The 18,617-nt window shown below is 40.7% G+C and overlaps 1 protein-coding gene across 1 annotated transcript in view; it reads left to right on the top strand.

Annotated features, from left to right (window-relative positions):
* Positions 1-18,617, top strand: part of FAM3C (family with sequence similarity 3 member C) — a 51,081-nt gene that overhangs the window by 21,938 nt on the left and 10,526 nt on the right. Inside the window, exons 2-6 of the mRNA XM_019509264.1 lie at positions 7,302-7,361; positions 9,928-10,032; positions 11,845-11,874; positions 13,537-13,660; positions 18,022-18,080. Coding sequence (XP_019364809.1) covers positions 7,349-7,361; positions 9,928-10,032; positions 11,845-11,874; positions 13,537-13,660; positions 18,022-18,080 — 331 coding nt within the window. The 5' untranslated portion in view covers positions 7,302-7,348. The remainder of the gene's footprint in view (positions 1-7,301; positions 7,362-9,927; positions 10,033-11,844; positions 11,875-13,536; positions 13,661-18,021; positions 18,081-18,617) is intronic.

The raw sequence follows: 18,617 nt of genomic DNA, 5'->3' as shown, positions 1-18,617 counted from the left end.
GGAATGGCAGCTCTGTGTCCAGCTGCTCGCTATCCCCACCCACCCTCCACTGCCGCCACTGGCATCGGTGGTAGCAGCTTCTTTGGGTCCGGGGCCCAGATTGGAGTGGGGGCGGGTTCCCGCATGGGTTGGTTTGCCCCAGGCCCCCCACCCTGTTTGGGTCAGCTCTGGTCCTAGCCACTGAGGTCACAATCTTCTAGACTTCCTTCATGGTGTTCCTATATGAGGGCTCTTCAACCTGGGTCTAACAGAGGCCTTGATGAAGTACACTAGAGAGCTCAGGTTCTTGAAAATTCAAAGGTCTCCAACTCAATACCTGCTACCCAGTGACAAATCTGGCACATCTTATTGTACATAAATAGGGATGGTGTACATTAACAGTTTTATATACTGTAAATCAGGGCTGCCTGGCCTGTAGACCACCATGCAGTCTGCGAGTGGTTAAAGTATGAACCATGAAGCTTGTTGACACAGCTCTGAAACTTGGGGGGGGGGAGCTGAACCATTCCCCCTTCCCACCCTCTTGTCCACTGTTGAATTCAGTGTTTAATCACTGCTAGTGACTTGGCTTGTCAGCAGGGGAAAAATGGGAAAGTCATGGTGGTGTTCAACCCCCAGGTTTTGGAGCTGTGAGGACAAGCTGCTGCCCTGCTGCAGGAAACCCCATGGTCCAGGTGTGCAATATGGAGCCACAGTGGGACATCCCTGCCATAAATCTGTGTTATTTCAAACATGCCATGCTGTTGTGGAAGACATCTTATAAAAAATCCTTGGCAGCAGAAGCACCACCACCTTGAAGTAGCTTCTTGCCTAAAACAAAATTCAATGAAGAAAGGAGGGTGGAGTTAGGAAGGGAAGCAGCCAAAAGCCTCCTCTTCCAATTGTAATTTCTTGCCACAGCTGCAATCCCCCAGTCTTGTGGATATGTAAAGACTGTCTGGCTTTTGCATGGTAGAACTTGTAACTAATATAGTTCAGTTCAATTAACCGCACAACCACACACCACTTCTTAAATTTTAGTTTCAAAACTTAAAGTTTAGTCCCATAACTAGTTTTGTCAGTTCAGGAAATTGTCTAGACTGTTTTCTGTTTCAAAGAAGCTGATCAATTTATCTCTTGGTCTGGACCCAATAGAGCAGTTCCCAAAGTAACTGATAAGGCATAATTGTGACTGACTGCTTACTTTCTTTAACTTTGGTCGACAGCAGCTCATATTCTGTTAATTCAGTGAGAACTTTCTGAATCAACTTAACTAACAAAGCATTCCCCTCTTCTTTGTTTTCTACTATTGACTAATTCACAGCTTTTATATACAGGAATATGTTTGTTATCCCACTGAATCAGCATGGCTGGCTGACTGCTCTCTACTTCATTACTGGACCTCAGAAAAAATTACCAGATGCCTGTCAGCCAGAAGTTACCTGTCGGTGGCTGGTATTTTTTTTTATGACGCCTGGCTGACATCAACCTACAGCCCAGAGGCCAAAGATAATACAATAGCCATTAGTGCAGTCTGGGAACCAATACTCAGCTGTAAATTTAAGCTACCCGTACACACTTTTCATGTGTCTTGGATATCACAGAGCATTGTGCATTTTTCAGATCTCCCTTTTCTAGAACAATACCAAGCAGAGATTACTTAAGCAGGTTGAGGAGGATAAGACATGAGCGGGGATCTGGGTTTTCTTCTTTAACAGAGAAAAACGTGGAAAAACAGCAGGCCCCTCTTGCAGGCTGGCAGGATTCCTGCTTGTTAAGAGGCTGTTTAAGGCTGGGAGGAGTGGAAGGAGAATGATCACAAGAAGGGGGCGCCACTTGCATGTGGGCATGCACACTTGCATGTGGCAGCTAGGCAGTGTGGAGAGCCAGCTCCAGTAGCTCCCTTTAGGTAAGTCTCTGTGGGAGGGTGAGGGGGGAAGGGCTGATTAAGACCCCTGTGGTGAGGGAGGGAGTAGGGCAGGGCCTGAGGCTGGGGGCACTGCCCAGCCAGGCTTTGTGTGGCGCAAGGGGCCTTGGGGCTTTCTAACCTGCTGCCCTCCCCCCTGGGGTGTCTGTGGCCCAGCTGGTGAGACCCGGCACAGGAGAGCAGAGAGAAGTGGCCAGCCTTGGTGCCACTGTCAAAAGCCCCACATTGGCCATGTCTCCATGGCAAGGTACCTCTTGCCTGCCCTGCAGCAGTGGGGAGCACAGTTGCCACCACTGCTGCTGGGTGGGCACAGGGCACCTTGCCGTAGCAATATGGCCTGGGGCTCCCAATGGCAACACCAAGCGTGTCCACCCCTCTCTGCTCTCCTGCTCTGGATCCTGCTTGCTGGGTGGTAGAGGCCCCTGAGGAGAGAGCACCCAGGTGGGGAGCCCTGAGCCCACAGTGGACAGCCCACATCCTCCATCCCCCTCCTCCACTTCCCCCCCGGCACAAATTTCACTCTGGTCATGCTGCCCAAGGGTGGGGAAGTGTGGGGCTCAGCTCTGGCTGCCACAGCCACTGCTTCTCATGGGCAACAGCCAGGGGCTTGGGTGCTGCTGTGGGGTGGGGTGGGGTGGGGCAGAGGGCTGTGGGCCCTAGCATTATAGCCCTGGCAGCTGGGCCCCCTCTCTAGCATGCTCAGGGGGAGGTGCACAGGGCTATGGGTCACGATTGAGGGGCACCAACAGTGCTGGGGGGTGATGAGCTGTGGGTGGAGAGTGAGGGGTAGCAGCAGGGCCTGGGGGTAGTGTGGGTGTGGAGTGAGCGGCCACAGTAGGGGCAGGGCACTGGTGTATCAGGGCTGCTCAGTGCCACAAAGTTATAAGGGGCAAAGCAGCAGTTGGGCCCACATCCTGGTGAGCAAAGGGGGCAGGGGGAACTCTGGCTTTCCTATCATTGAGGCACTGGTAAGTTTCCCAATTGCTTTAAAATTGTAAATACAGGAATAAAACATTGTGTTCACCTGGTACCAATACATATAGTGGTATTTCATTTTAATCATGGAAAAATCTGGATTTGGGGTTTTTCAATCAGAGTTGGCCATTTTTACTTGGTATCAGAGAATTTGCAGTTTTTAAACAGAGAAAACCAGGATCTCTGGGAGACTTGTTAGCCAAATACGTTTGCGCTAAAGGGAATCCTGTGCTGTTTTGAAGCCAGGAGGTCATGATTTCTAAACTTGCCTCTTCTGCTGACTACTTATATTTCTGTTTGCTTCAGAACATTTGCTGCAGTGTGCCGCAAGGCTTGGGTATCGCACTTCTTTGTGATTTGCTAAATACAGGTTTCCCTCACTTTATGCTGTACATGTGTTCCTGGAAAGTGGTGCATAACTCAAATTTGCATAAAGGGAAGCCACTTTACAATGTAACAAATAGGGAAATGCTCCAAGACCTGGACTGTACTGACCCCTGGACCCATTTCTCCCACTTTTACAAGACAGTTTTGGTACTTGCCAACAGCAGATGATACACGCAAGCACAAGGTGGTGGTGGTGAATGTTTAGTTGGTGTGAAGAGAGGGTGGTGAAGGGTCTTCAGCGTCTGACTCCACATCACTGGTAGGAGGTACAGACAGGGTCACATCCATAAGACAATCAACAGGCACGTGGCTCTCATCACCAGTGGGGTGGAGCTGGGGGTAGCTGAGTGAGGCATCAAGACTGTATTTTGGTGCATGTCACTCCTACACTGCACCACACAAAGCAGCTGACTGTGGACTTCCATGACACCGATCGCGTAAGAGTGAATTTAATATATTTCATAGACATTAGGGGCTGGAAGGGAACCTCGCAAGATCATTGAGTCCAGCCACCCTGCCTCAGCAGACTTCCTGCCTATGGTCAAATGATCCCAGCAAGATATACATCCAAACACCTTTTGAATGAGTCTGGAGTAGGTGCTTGCACCACCTTTGGGGGGAGTCTGTTCCAGACTTTGGACGCTTGGACTGTAAAGGAGCTTTTCCTTATGTCCAGTCTAAATCAGCCTTCCGGAAGTTTTTGGTCATTAGACCTTGTTATCCCTTGGGTAGCCCAGGAGAACAACTGTTTTCCCAGATTTTGGTGCCCCCACCTTATATACTTATAGACTGCCACCAAGTCCACCCTGAGCCTTCTCTGCTGTAGGCTGAAGAGTCCCATGTCCCTCAGCACCTCCTCATAAGGCCTGCTCTCTCGTCCTTTGATCATGCGGGTGGCTCTCCATTGGACTCTCTCAAGCTTATCCACATTTGTCTTGAAGTGGGGGGCCCAAAACTGGATGCAGTACTCTAGCTGTGGCCTTGCTAACACCAGGTAGAGTAGGAGGATGATGTCCCTGGTTTTGCTTGAGATGCATTGGTGGATGCATGCCAGAGTTTGGTTTGCTTTGCAGGCTACGGCATCGCATTGGTGGCTCATGTTAATCCTTGGTCAGTCGAGACCCCCAAGTCTCTTTCGGTTGTGGTGCTGGCAAGTGTAATACTGCTGAGCCTATAACTATGATGCTGGTTCTCCCAACGTGGAGCACCCTGCATTTCTCTGTGTTGAATGCCATCTTCTTAAATTTACCTCGCATATGACTTTTTATACCAAAAAGTCATTATTGCATAAGAGTGAATTTGCACATACAGAACCTGCATACAGCAAGGGAAACCTGTACTTAGATTATTTTTGTTTCATGTTAGCAAGTTTGGAGTTTTAAAAAACATTGTGGTCTTACCTCACTGTTAGGGTGCTAGGATTTTTTGCTGTGTCCCTTCTTTGAGAGCTGCTTATTCTGTTGGCCAACCTCTAGCTATGAAGTGTGTGATAATGTGACCTTTATACCTTCCTCCTTACAAGAATAAGAGCAGAGCTTGCTTCCCTTATTGGACTTTATTAAGTTATGCAAGTATTTGGGTGGTAATATTCCTATCCCTGTGTAATGGGCTCATATCAAAGTAAAGAGAAACAAATTTATTTTTCAATCAGTTCATAAAATGATTTGAAGGACTGTTAGAACTATTGTGTTACCATATTCCATCTAGTGAGCTTGAATTCTCAACAAGGTGTTTGAAACTGAAAGAGTCTGTGTGGTATTTTTTTTAATGTAAATGAGTCATCAGAAATAGTACTCATACCACTTCCTTAATATTTAAATAGAGTGGAGTTTTCATATCTCTTCTTGAGCCAATTAGGAAGTATCTCCTACTAGAGATGAAGTACAGTTGTCTTCATTAAGTTTTCATAAAGGTTCTGATAGTATTCTGTGCTCTTCCTGCTTTGTCTTGTAATGAAATTTATTGTAATGAAGTATTACAATGAACAGATTGTAACAAAAAGTTTTGAAGTTTGTAAATTACATTTTCTTTCAGTTTAGAACGCTTGTACAACTTGCATCCATACTTTTTGGTATCTAAACTAGGTATTATAACGTTAGAATTTTAATTGTTCTCTTAGTATAAAACCTAATAATAATATGTGGACCATAGAGCAGGCCAGAAGCACTCAGAGTTAAAAGTTTGCCGGTTTAAAGTTTTCTTGAAGGTAGCACAGTGCATCAGAACATTTGGAATCTGTTCAACATCCTGAGATGGATAGAATCAGTACAATCTGCTGTTGTAGATAAGGAAAAAATCTAGGATAGTATGACCAAATCTGAAACAATAGATGCATAGGGATGCTGTAATTTAGTAAGTTCATTAATCAGTAAGTTGTAAAGAGTCATGGCATGGGCAAAACAGGTAGTACAGCCAAACCTGGTACAATAGGTATGAAAAAGGAAAGTTGTAATTATAAAGATTATTAATCAGCAAATTGCAAGGTGCAATGATGTGTGCTTGATGTAATTACCTATAATATATAAAAGACTGGAATAGAAACGCTCTTTTGATTAGTGTTTAATCCTGTGTTGTCCTTGCTATCTGCCAGTCTGATCACCTGACTATCAGAATAAAGGCTGTACTAAATTCACACTCACAAAATAGCTGCTGTATGCTTATGTAAATCCTACTGTAATAATAGGCCCTTGGAGGCAATAACAAAGTTAACCTTGGGTTTTTTTAAGTGCAAATTCTTCTCCAGTTCTATCAAGGTGAAACTCAATTAGGCATCAGATATAGAGGGGGGTTAAAAAAAAAAAACGAAAAAGAAGCCCCTAAATCACCCTTTTCCAGATAAAATGATCTGCCTTTAAGTATATAGGTAATTCAAAGAATTTGTGGATTTGTGGAAGATGTAACAAGTAATACTTGCTCTGACCAGAGTAGATATGCTGCTGTGACACCCCTATACTAATAATAAGCTTTATGTGGCTATGGTGCTTTATAAGTGCTTTGAAATTGAGTTAGTTTTTGGTCAGATGGAGGGAAAAAGGAGAAATATTTCTCCTATCTGGGGAGCCAATTGAACAGGTTTGTTTATCATTCCAGTACAAAAGATACCCGGGGTTACACAGTGGAATCCCTAACATTTTGGCTGCCGTTTTTAACAAGTAACTTTTGGGTGACTATCCAGAAGACTTATTCACTGGCTACCCAAATGTGCAGGCATGAATGGGAAGGTCAGTTCATTGTTCCTTCTCCTTATCCCATTTTTAGACCTCTTAAAACACCTTGTGTCCTGTAGGGCCTTTTAGTTCTTCCTTCTGCAGTCTTGGAGTCTGACCACCTGCTTCATGAGTAATTTTAACTTGTGACTTTCACATAGGAAATGTGTGTGTAGATCTTTTTTCTCCTTGTGCTCCATGTATCATATCTTTTTTGCTCACGCAGTATTTTTTGTGCATAGACTTTGCAGTTTAATCATTAATTATTTTAATCTAAATAGTAGAGAGGCAGTACTCAAAAGTTTGACATGCCACAATACCATGAAACAGTCTTGGTACAAAAAGATCCTTAAAAGTGTAAAATGTATAAAATAGCTGTTTGTGTGCATTTGTACTGTACAAATTGAATGGCTACAAGAAAGCAAAGGATAATGTGTGACCTTCTAGGTAGTTGATTGAGAATATGAATTGAATTTGTAGACCTTATGTCAAAGTAAAGGCCAAAAATGGAGACAGTATATGGTGAACTTGGTGAAATTCAAACATGAATGATTAGAATAACACAATTTTCAAATAGTTTGTGTCAGAAAAGTGATGAACGAAAGCAGCACGTCAGAAATGCAAATTTCTTTTCTTTGTCCTTTCACTTGAGCATTACAAAATAATGGTTTAAGTCTTTCACTTAAAAAAGGTCACCTGTTAAATGGTCTGTGAAATTTTTAATTACTACTATTAGCTGGGAAATTCTCATTATGATAACGTTATTAACAAAGATAAACCACTTGTTTGCCTGTTCTAATACTGTGTTTTTTCTTTGTCCTTTTTAGGTGGCTTTTTTAATGCGGTAGTGCCATTAACTGGCGGAAGAGTAAACATGAGGGTAGCAGGTGAGAATAACGTTCAGTGGGATCATGCTGCAAAATGGAATAGTTGATCATCTACATCTTGTTGAATCAAGAAAAACTGAAGAATATCCAGTGCTTTACAACCATCACCTGGCTTGACAGGTGCTATGGAGGGCGTTGAGTAACAAAAGCAAATTCCACTGACTCTATGTGGACATATAAAAATGACTAGACTTTAACAAGTGACCAACATTAGCCAAAATGTTTTGCATCCAAATCAATAGGACTCTGGTAGGGATTCAGTGCTCTGACTAATACTATAGCAATGTGATTTCCTGATGCTATATAACTACTATTTAACTGTGTACAGGACATGATATTATACAATCATGAGCATTGGGAGAACTTCACAAACTGTATTTTGGTGTCTAGTTATATGTAGCACAACCTATGCATGGTATTAGTCCAAAGCCAAAAGGCTCATGATTTACCATATAGTTCACTGGGCTGGGCTTCACCAGAGTCAACAGCATTTCAAGCCACAGTGACCCTGCAGCTCAGCACTGTTCAGTATGTGTATACTCCAGATCTTTCTGCTGCTTTTCCCCTACACCCCCAAGAATCCATGTCCTAAATAGCCTCCGCTCATGCTCAGAACCTGGTGTTTTTTGTCACAAATCCTGGGATGCTCCAAAACTTTTTATATTTGCAGATGAGGCGCAGGACAACCTAGTCCAGTTGCACCTCATGGAGGTGGGGCCACCCTAATCATACATGTCATGCTGAGAGAGGGAGTGGCAGAGGGATTTGGGATATGCAATGTTGTGGGTCACCATGACTTGAAAGAGTTGGTGGTGAAAGGGACTGTGCTTAATGGGCACTACCATATATTTTATTTAGATGAGCTATACTGACACTTCCTTGCGGTAGGTTCCCATCACTATATTGAATGTAGCATTTTTTGGCACTGGGGGTGGGGGGCGTGTTGGGGCAGGGTGTGGCCCTCCCAGTGCTGGCTTGGTATTGCAGTGCTGCTGGGCTTGGTGCCAATTCCCTGAGGAGGAAATGCCTGCCTGTTGTTTTTTTCCCCCAGGGCCATAAAAAAAACCAGGGTTCCCATCATCATGTTTGCCCAGTGTAAGCCACGTGTTTTATAGTCATGCTCAGTGTTGGATGCATTTAATCAACACTATAGTTGGTTTCCATTGCTGAGCACATGCTGCTTTTGGCAGCAGTTTAATTATAATGTATTTAGTGAGATTTCCTTGTATATGGTTATAAGATGAAGCGCTTTTTCCCCCATGCTAGTTGTGGGGGAAAGGCCTTACCTTGTATTCAAGTAAATACAGTAGTTGACTAAATGCATTCTTTAATATGCTGAAAGAGAGGGCTAAGGCCATAAAGATTCTGGTAAGGTCTAGAAAGGCTGCAATTTTTGAAAGACCAGTAAGTTCACTAGTGATGTTTGTCCCCCTCCTATAATCTCCCTTTTCTCTAACATAGCAGAGAAGAACTGAGGGCAGAGGTGTTATTTTGATGCCTGGTTGCTTAAATAAGTACTTTCAAACCCAGGTATTCAGTACATACCATAAACTAAGAGCAATTTATTCTGTAAATCTGTTGGAAATAATGAGGGGAAGTGGCATATATGTAATAAAAAAACAGCAGGAGTTGGTTAATATGGTTGTCCTGTCCTCAGTACAAACTGAGTTTCTATTTCAGATACAAGCTGCTGATTGCTAGGCTAACAGTTCTTTGAAACCCACTCATCTCTCAGCATGTTGCTTGACCTCCAGTATCACAAGTGTAGCAGGATAGCTGGGTTCTTATGCTTTCGAGCCACCTAAAAAGAAAAGGAGGAGGGGACAGGAGGAATTATTGCTTTTTATGGGTCTTTAACTGGGCTTTATCTAACCTTTTTCTGTTTTCCTTTGAGAAGGAAATACAGTATACATTTAAACATACTTGGAAACTTTCCGATTAAAAAGGTGCAAAATTGATAACTTATCTAAATGTAATGCTTGGACCTGATGAGGTGTTTAGCAAAGCAGCTACTACAGTATAAAAACAAGGTCCATAATACTCACTGGATCTCATACAGAAAAACAAGGATAAATGGAGGTAGAAAGAAAAGGAAATGCAAGAACAAAAGAAGAGAGACTCTTCCCCACTCGTACATAATAAAATTGATGTGTAACATGTTCATAGGTAGAACGGAATGTCTATTAATTCTCCCCCTAAGGATTTGCATTAATATAGCCTTCTCTAGGTGGCAGTTTTGTCTAAAGTGCTATTTTCAAATTATACATGAATTTGTGTCCTATGATAAGGTGGAAGGTGTAGCTAAACTTGACAGTATGCATGTAAGAGAGATGCATTGTAGTGATTGAAATTCAGACCTTGAAAGTTCTCCTTCTGATTTTCCTCGTATATCACTTTTTAAAATTTATTCTGCAGTTTAATTGTCATTCTATTTATAGAAATACTTTATTTAGAATAAGCCACTACAGATTTCTCGTGTAACTTTTCATAAATAGAACCTGATTGTTTATATATAAAGTTGTAAAATATAAGTAGATACTAAGAACGTTTTTGTGGTTCTGAATAGGTGCGGCAAAATTGGTGGTAGCTGTAGCAATATTTTTGCTGACATTTTATGTTATAACACAAGTATTTGAAATAAAAATGGATGCAAACTTAGGAAACCTGTTTGGTAAGTAGTTTCTAATTTTTTTCACTACATAACTCCCAGACTTGGGACATGTTTTCCAATAGCCTGGTATAATAATGCTCCAGAAGAATTGCTAGGCTTCTAAGAGTATATTTTTAATGTCTATATCGATAGACTAAGATTCAACATGCAGAATATTTTAGCTATAATATAGGTTTGCTTATTTCCTGCATTTAAAAACTGCACAAATTTTATCCATTCAAAGGCTCTGTTTAATCTTACCCAAGTGCTCTTGAGACCTAACTATAAGTGGATATTGAAGATAAACTGCATAACTGCTACACAGATGATTCAGAATTTACTTTTTGTCATTTTGTCCATATAGTGTATATTTTTTTGTAGCGTACTGCCTTGTGCGCTGTACTCCAATGGCGTGTCCAAACGAGCCTGTGCATGCCTCTTGCTGCATCTCAAAGCAGTTTGAGACATAGCAAGAGGCACGTTGGGAGCAAAAAAAGTGGATATCCAAGTATCAAAAAAAACCCCCCAGAAACGTGGGGCAGGGCATGATCCAGGACCATGCTTGGAGGCAACCGGAGGCTCGGCTCCTCCACAGAGATGCTCTGGTAGCCAGCCAGAATGTCTCTATGCCTGCCTCTTGGCCCTGCCCCCTGCAGAGCCCACATGCCCCCCAACATGATCCACAGCTCACCGGCAGCAGCAGCCAGTGGGACACTTGAGGCCTCCTACCACACACTTCCCACATGGTGCAGGGCAGCACAGCTCGGCCCCGGCTGCCTGGCTACTAGTGCTGCCTGCATCATGTTGCGTGGGCCCTGCCTGGCTCAGCAAAGCACTGTATACCTTTGGGCAGCTCCAGGCTGCTCAGGCTGGCACCCAGGGCCCCATGCTGCTCGTGGGGACTACCTGTCATGCCAGGCCAGGTCTTGCATGCATTTGGGTCTGGCAGGTGCGTAGCCTTGGGGCCACATGCTGTTGCAGGTGACAGCAGGTCATAGCCAGGCAACCGCCCCCACAGCCAGACTGCTGCAGTGGGTAGCGCAGGGAACTCAGGGCTGCTTCAACAGTCCAGCTGATACAATGGGCTAGTTTCCCCAGGTACCAATTGACTGGGCCCCAGAAGCTCCCGAGAGCAAGTAGTCCTGAGTTACTTGCCAGGGCAGGTACATACTGCTTAGGTGCTGGCTCCTCCTGGCTGCAGATTTAGGAGGAGCTGGGCAGGGTTATTTTGCCCCAAGTGGCACAACTTGCCTTACACCAGAGTGCATGTCCGGGCATGTGTGCTGAGGCAAAAATCCCAGGCTTAAATTTGTGCCACTCCTATTTGAGCTGGTGCAAGTGCACTTGCATGTGAGGATGCGCCCAAATGTGTCAAGTGCATGTACTTTTTCTGAAGTCCATGTAGCCTAAAACCTAACTTTAAAAAATGGCTTCTGAACAGGTGTGCTCAGTTTTTAGACTCTCTCTGCATATTTTTTTTAGATGGCATTAGTAGGAGAAATTCTGTGGATCTATAAGTGTTCACCTGTCATCAGCATCTTGGTACCTAAAATTTGGCAAACAAAAACTGATGGGCGGGAAAAAAAAGGGGGGGGGGGGATAAAAACAATTTTAGACTTTTGATACCTTAATCATTCTTCTGCCATAAGTGGTGATGCTTTATATTTGAATGGAAGGCTTGTAAGTATTGGATGAGGTGTTGTAAAAAACCAGACTTATATTGATAGTTCTATAAAGGGCTACAGGATAGTCCTTATAGGATAATAAAAATTGTATTTCAGGTGAAATTTTACTCTTGCTAAAATCCATTAAAGACTTTCTTCTGCGTTTTAGCCAGATCAGCGTTGGATATGGCTGCACGTTGTAAGTATTCATAGTCCACAGTTAATACAGTTGGTATTTACTTCCCATTGCCTGGTGTACGTAGGACTTGTCTGCATATAAGTGCTGAGGCTGCACTGATGCGCTATAATTACAGAATGTCCAAGCAGACTCGATCAGTTGAGTCTGCCAAAGTATGGTAACTGCCACACTCCAGCAGCCTCCTGTGTATCAGTGTCCCCATGCTTCAAAATGGCAGGGGTGTTTGAATGCATTAAATGAGTTTTACTTTAAGTGTCTCTGATGTTTTGAAGCACGGAGAGGCTGATACAAGAGGCACTGTTGTGTTTTAATTTAGGGTGGCACTGGGAGCTTTGACTCACTCTAACAAGTAGTAGAGCATTTGATTTTTATAGTCACTAAAGCTTTGCTTATATTTAGACCTCAGCATGAAGCTGATTTTCTTATTTCTGTTGATCCTAAGTCTAGCTGGCAGATGCATAGCTAATTCATTCAGCGTCTGGGGGATGGAGGGGTGGTATGCCAACCACTGGAGATGTAGATGGCTGGGGTGAGTGACGAGGGAAAGGGATGTCTTACCTGCCCAGGCTATCTGTACAGTGAAGGCATCTGATACTGTTGCCACTGCTGCTTCCCTTCTACCCTACCCCCCAAATATAATAAACTCCCAGGGAGGGGTGAAGGGAGGAGATGCACTGCTAGGTGTGGGGCTGTGCTGCCCAGTTCCTGTGGCCAAGCAGTACAGGTCTGACCCTCCCATGGCAAAGACTTGGGGGGAGGGGGGAATTCTGGCACTCCCTCACAGCTAGTGCCTAGCTCTCTCCCACCCCCCTATAGTTATGCTACTGTTGGTGGGTTTGCTTATTGTGTTTTTCCTGCCCCACCCTTGTCTAGTATGGGTTAGGAAGAGGCTACAAGTACTAAGACAAATGCTGACTAGTTCAATAAATGTGTTACAGGTCCAGCTTATTTAATAGTCATTCTTGCTGCAACATAGAAATTGCCGTCAGAGATGATAATTACTGAAAATAGCTTCAGAAGCGGAAGGTGGTTGTTAGTCTAATTAAAGAATTGTCTCAATCAGATCATACTAGTTAAAATAGATATTTGTTGTCATACTGTCCAGTATTTAAACTATAGTTCCGTTATTTATTTGGTCAGTGTGATCTTTTGGAAAATAAAAGGAAGCATACAAGTTTACCAGAAGTAATTGTAAGATTCCTTTTATGAAGGATGAGGAAATAATTTATCAGATGAAGAAATAGGTTACTTTTGTGGCCCTGCATCTGAAGCTAGTTCTTCCAACAATTACTGATGTTAGCACTGTTTTTGCTGGTATCCATCATGCCTTTCAAGTGGTTCAAAGTTTATATAACGAGGAAGGAAAGTTGAGAAATGTTTTTTGAATTGTAGGTTTGGGATCCAACTTCTTTTCCTTTGTCTGCCAAAGACAAGCCACTTAGGTCCTGATGCAAAACCTGCTGAAGTCAGTGGAAAGGTTACCACTGATTTCAAAGACATTTGCATTAGGTTCTTAATTTTACTATATTTCAGTTTCACTGTGCCTTATAAGTTGGATCATTTAAGACATGTTTCCACTTTTTCCTTAAAATCTATTTGAAAATTGACTACACCTGTTTTCTCTTAACAATGCATCTAAATCTCTTTATTTTCTTTCCAAAGCTACAAAACCTCCAAGATATAAATGTGGGATTTCAAAAGCTTGTCCTGAAAAGCACTTTGCCTTCAAAATGGCAAGTGGAGCAGCGAATGTAGTTGGGCCCAAAATTTGTGTAGAAGATAATGTGTAAGTATCTTTTTTTACTGATATCTGTCAGTATCTTTTTAAAAGCTACTTTGGATAATTTCTCACAATCTTTTTATTTTGCTGTAGTGACTAGAACATCTTGTTGTTTATACTTGAAATGTAAATAAATGTCTGTTCTTGTCCGAATCCTTGTTTTCAAGTATTTTTCTAATTGTCATAGGTTAACAGTATTATAAAACTGTTATTTGCAAAGTGTTTTTAAATGTTTCTGCCATAGGATCAGTAGCGGATCAAGTATATTTTTAGCCTTTCTTTGAGAGGAGCCCTGCCAAGATGTCGCAACGATAAAAAGTCATTATCTTGCATTGCTGCTGCTTTATTTTACAAAAGAAAAAGAAATCAGATTCAATTGTCTTTATTTACAGTAAATTTTTCTTTTTGTCCTTCAGGCAAAGGTTTTCTTGTGATTACTTTTAGAAAGACTGCCTGAATTGTTAACAACATCCCTTTTAATATGCAAGCTTAAGTGAATTACTTTATAAATATGCTACTTTTTCTCTGTACAATCTCATTTTAATTTTACATCATGATTACCCATGATCTCATCCCACAGAGTATGTGGGACTTCAGGTTGTGACCAGCCAGATCAATTTGAAATAAAGTCATCTTGATTTGAAACAAAGGAATCTTCCCCAACTACTAAGAGCTTTATTTATTCTGGCTACAGTTAATCAGCCTTTATCAGAAGTCTGGGATTTAAAATATTAGAGTAGGACTGCGGTTTTCTTCTGCCAAATGGTTTCAGTGTTTTACAGCAGTCTATGTTGATCTGTTAAAAGGTAAACAGCAGCTTTTTCTTGAGTAAAAAGGACAGCATTACAAGAGAACTTCTGATAATTGATTAGCTTTCCATCACTGCATCTTGTAATTAAAGTGACTTTATAAGATTAGCTACAGTTGGTTCCAAAATATAGATTTCATTTCCAACATTGGGTCCTGCCATAATTACTAACTTGAGTAACACGTAATATCTTGAGCTGGAATATATACCAAGATAACTTGTGGAATGATGATCTTTGAACACTTCATTTATTATCAGCAAAGAACACTAGTGTTGTTGTTGCACACCCAGTACTGTATCAGCATGGCTTCAGCAAGTATGACAGTTAATAGTCCACTTTGGTTGGAATTTGCACCTCTGTGCCAAAGTGCATTTTAAATAGACTATCAAACTTCGCTGAAAGCTTGCTAGCTACTTTTATTATAGCACCTCAGTTTATTGCTTTTGAATGTAGCGCATGTTCTTTTGAAATGACTCAGCTTCATAAACTGAATTATTTCAGAAGAATATGTTTGCTGTATTCAGGAGATAGTTTCAGACAATGAAATTAATTGTCTGGTGTAAAATTGATCTTTTGGTAGACACTCTTTTAAAACTTGGCAATGGCCATAACACTTTGCATCTTTCAAATGAAACATACTGTTCTACTGACTGGAGTAAAAGTGTTAGCCTCAGTCAGATTTAAATTAATTATATTTTTTTTTTCCTTAAATTTCTCTTTAGTTGTAGTTGAGGGAATTTTTCTTTAATCCTCCTTCAATGTTATGTGTTTTTAGTGCAGCCAAGTGTAATGCCATGTTCTTCCCCAGTGGTAGCTTGATTATGCTGGTGGCCAGTTGATTTCCATGTTGTTTATACGATGCCATATGAAATGTAGTTTTTAAAACCTTCAGGATTAAAGGTACTTTTATTTCAAATTAGCACGTTGATTCTGTTCAAGGTAAACTAGCTCTGGTAAGGATTATCATATAACGGACAATAACCAAACTATACAGAATCATCAATTAGCAGCACAGAGCAATTGGTTTATCAGTTGTAATCTAAAATGTTACTGCATTCCTGCTACTTTACTAGTTCAAGTAACTGCAGCACTTGACTTCCAAGTCATACTCACTTGAGGTTAAAGCACCACTTAACTTGAGTTAACACAATAGAAAGCAAGCCCTTTATCACATCTTACGAAACTTGATGTGAAGTTATAATGTAGTTCCACAGTTAGCACAGAACTGGGAAGCAAGGCCCTACTGGATTTTGTTTCCCTTGTCTCTGGCTTATTTTACCTTGGGTATTCCAGCTAACCTCTCTCTCTCATTTTACAAATCTGTCAAATAGGTATAATAAAATCTTGTTTTTCATAATGTTTGCCTCTGAGGTTTAATATTTACAAGGATTTATTTAAGCTACACAAATGCATAATACTTATTAATTTTTCAAGTCTTAACTATACGATTAAGGAAGTTTGAGCCTTTTATGGTAGGATTCACGAAACTAATATGCTAGGTTCTTCAGAGCAAGTGATTTTAAAAAAACAGGGATTTACTAGTAACAATAAATATTTCTTCTTGATAACTGCACTTAGCCTGCAAGATCTGTGCTGGAATCGCTTACTTATTGTATACATTTGGCAAAAAAAAAAACAAACCCCTCTGAGAGCGACTGTCTATTTATGCATACAATTAAAAGTTTACATCTGTACCAATTGTGTGTGTAATGCCTTTAACGTTTGTTTTAAAAGTCTGTGTTCTGTTGACCATAGTTGGGATAAGAATTCTACAACTGACAAGTTGCTGCCCTCTTGTGAGACATCCACCATATTACCTTTATACATACTGGTGGCTGCTACTGCCATCTGGAGCCTGTGGAGAAAGAGCTTGCCTCTTTAAAAGGAACCTACTCTAAACAGTACTGCTTCAGTTTACCCGCTTACACAAGTTTCCTGTTTCAAGATGATTATTCAGATCTGTTTGTGTAGAATGGCACAAAAGGTCATTTCTTTTCTAGTGACTGAATTTATCAGGTTCAAAAAGAACTAAACCTGTAGAATGGATATTTAATATTATTTGATTCTACTTATTCTAGTTAATAAAGGGGAAAAGGGCATTTGATGTTTTCTGATCTGGATATTGCAATAAGAGGAAGTGCACTTTTGTGCTTGACTGGAAGTAAGAAGGGCTGTTCAGTTTTTTGCAATTGTTAGGTATGCCTTGCAAACAGGTGAGAAAATAAATACTTTTATAGCTCTGTAAGGGTATATACACAGTCAGACAAAAATAACATGTATCCAAAGCCTAGATTCCAATTCAGTTGGGGATAAATTGTTGCAAAGCACACAGGTTAAAAGTTACACTGATGTCAGTTTCCCAGAAAAAAAAAAAAATCATGCTTCATCTTTCTCTCAAATTTCTCGCTCCATCTGTCCTTATACAGTAGACTCCCGAGTTACACAAGTGTTGCGTTCTGGGGGAATTTCGCACAAGTGAAATTCGCGTAAGTTGGGACAGCTTTCACCATAGGAAATAATAGAATAGTGAGGGGGTTGCGTATCCTAGACATACCTTAAGTCATAGCTTTTTTCCCTTTTTTCACCGCAGAATTGCCTTTAGGAGGTGTGTCTAGCATCTCACCCATGCATCTTGAGATGCTGCTGCCACAATGGTGGCACAGCTCCGCTTGCTTCCGCCTGCAAATCTTGTGAGGCGTTTGCATATATACGTGAATCTTATGAGTGTTTGTGTATATATGCGAACGATGCGCATCTCAAAGGGCATTTTCCAGTCCAGACCCTAATATAAAAAGCACATAAACACGAGACATGCTTAAGTTGGAATCGCGTAAATGGGGGTCTACTGTACTAAGGAACTTTATTTCATTACATTTAAATACTTCATAATATATCTCTTTTCTCTTCTGATGTGACACTAGGAACTAGAAGAAGCTTTTAGACTCAGCATTTTGGCATTCTTTCCAAACATGGATGTATTTTCTTCCATTTATATTACCAAAATATATGAAAAGTAAAAGGAATATAGACTTTATTGTTGATCAAAATTATTTTTAAAACTTGTATCTTTCAATAGGGTCTTACTTTAGTGTGTAGTACCTGTCCTTTACTTCAAAGTTATTCAGTTGAGTTAACATTTCTATCTTCAGAAATAATTATTTTTACTTCTTAAAACAAAAAAGCTTTTTTTTGAAAGGGAGTATATGTTTTAAAAAAACAAGAAAGAAAATGAAGTGTCCAGGCATATAAATATGGGGCTATTAAAAACAGTTATGTTAAGAAAAGGCAACAGATTTAAATGTTTAAATTAAACAGGGATGACTTAACCTTTTTTTTTTTTTTTTCCAATTTGGAGTTCCATCAAGTCATTTTAATCCTAATATTCCCTTTCCTCAGATATCTGTTTATATAACTAAGCCTTTTCTGTGGTTATTTTTGTAGATTATGCAACTGTATAGAATGGACCCGTTCATTTTATGTCTTGCCTTTTTTAAAAATATGAAATGATTTGGATATGAAGCTTGTCATAATTCAATTCTACATTTCTTTTTGTTTCAGTTTAATGAGCGGTGTTAAGAATAATGTTGGCAGAGGAATAAATATAGCATTAGTAAATGGTAAGTGCTTTTGTTTTAAATGTGCTAAGTGCTTTAATTCTAAGAACATTTCTTAAATGGTTCCTAAGATATTTAGAAGAGGAAGAAGAAAAGAAACCAGAATAGTAAGGGAGAAAAACAGGAGGAGGCAGCCTTCTGATTTATGTTAAAAGAAACGTTTTCTCTCTCATTGTAATTACTTTCTGCAAGTGTAGAAATTAAATTTGGTTCAGGTATCTGTGAAAAATTATAGTAATATGGTACTTGTGTATGGCCCACAGTTACTTTATCTTTGTTAACATGTAAAATGAAAAACTGCCAGACTTCCAAACTTAGTCTGGGGTTAAAATGTTCAACTTTTTTTTAAATGCATGTTATGCAAGTAATAAATACTCAAAAGGCCAAAGCTTTTGTTACTTGTAGTTAATGGAAACAATATTTCATTAATAATGCCAGGTAAGAATCCAGTGGATTTTTCTACAGTTGAGAATGAATATCCTATGATTCTGCAGTCACAGGATTATAGGATTGTGTTCCAGTATCTAAGTTTTTGCGGGG

The sequence above is a fragment of the Gavialis gangeticus genome, unplaced genomic scaffold, assembly GCF_001723915.1.
Source record: "Gavialis gangeticus isolate Ggan-Ray unplaced genomic scaffold, GavGan_comp1, whole genome shotgun sequence".
Lineage (NCBI taxonomy): Eukaryota > Metazoa > Chordata > Crocodylia > Gavialidae > Gavialis > Gavialis gangeticus.
This window is presented reverse-complemented; position numbering and strand designations above follow the sequence as displayed.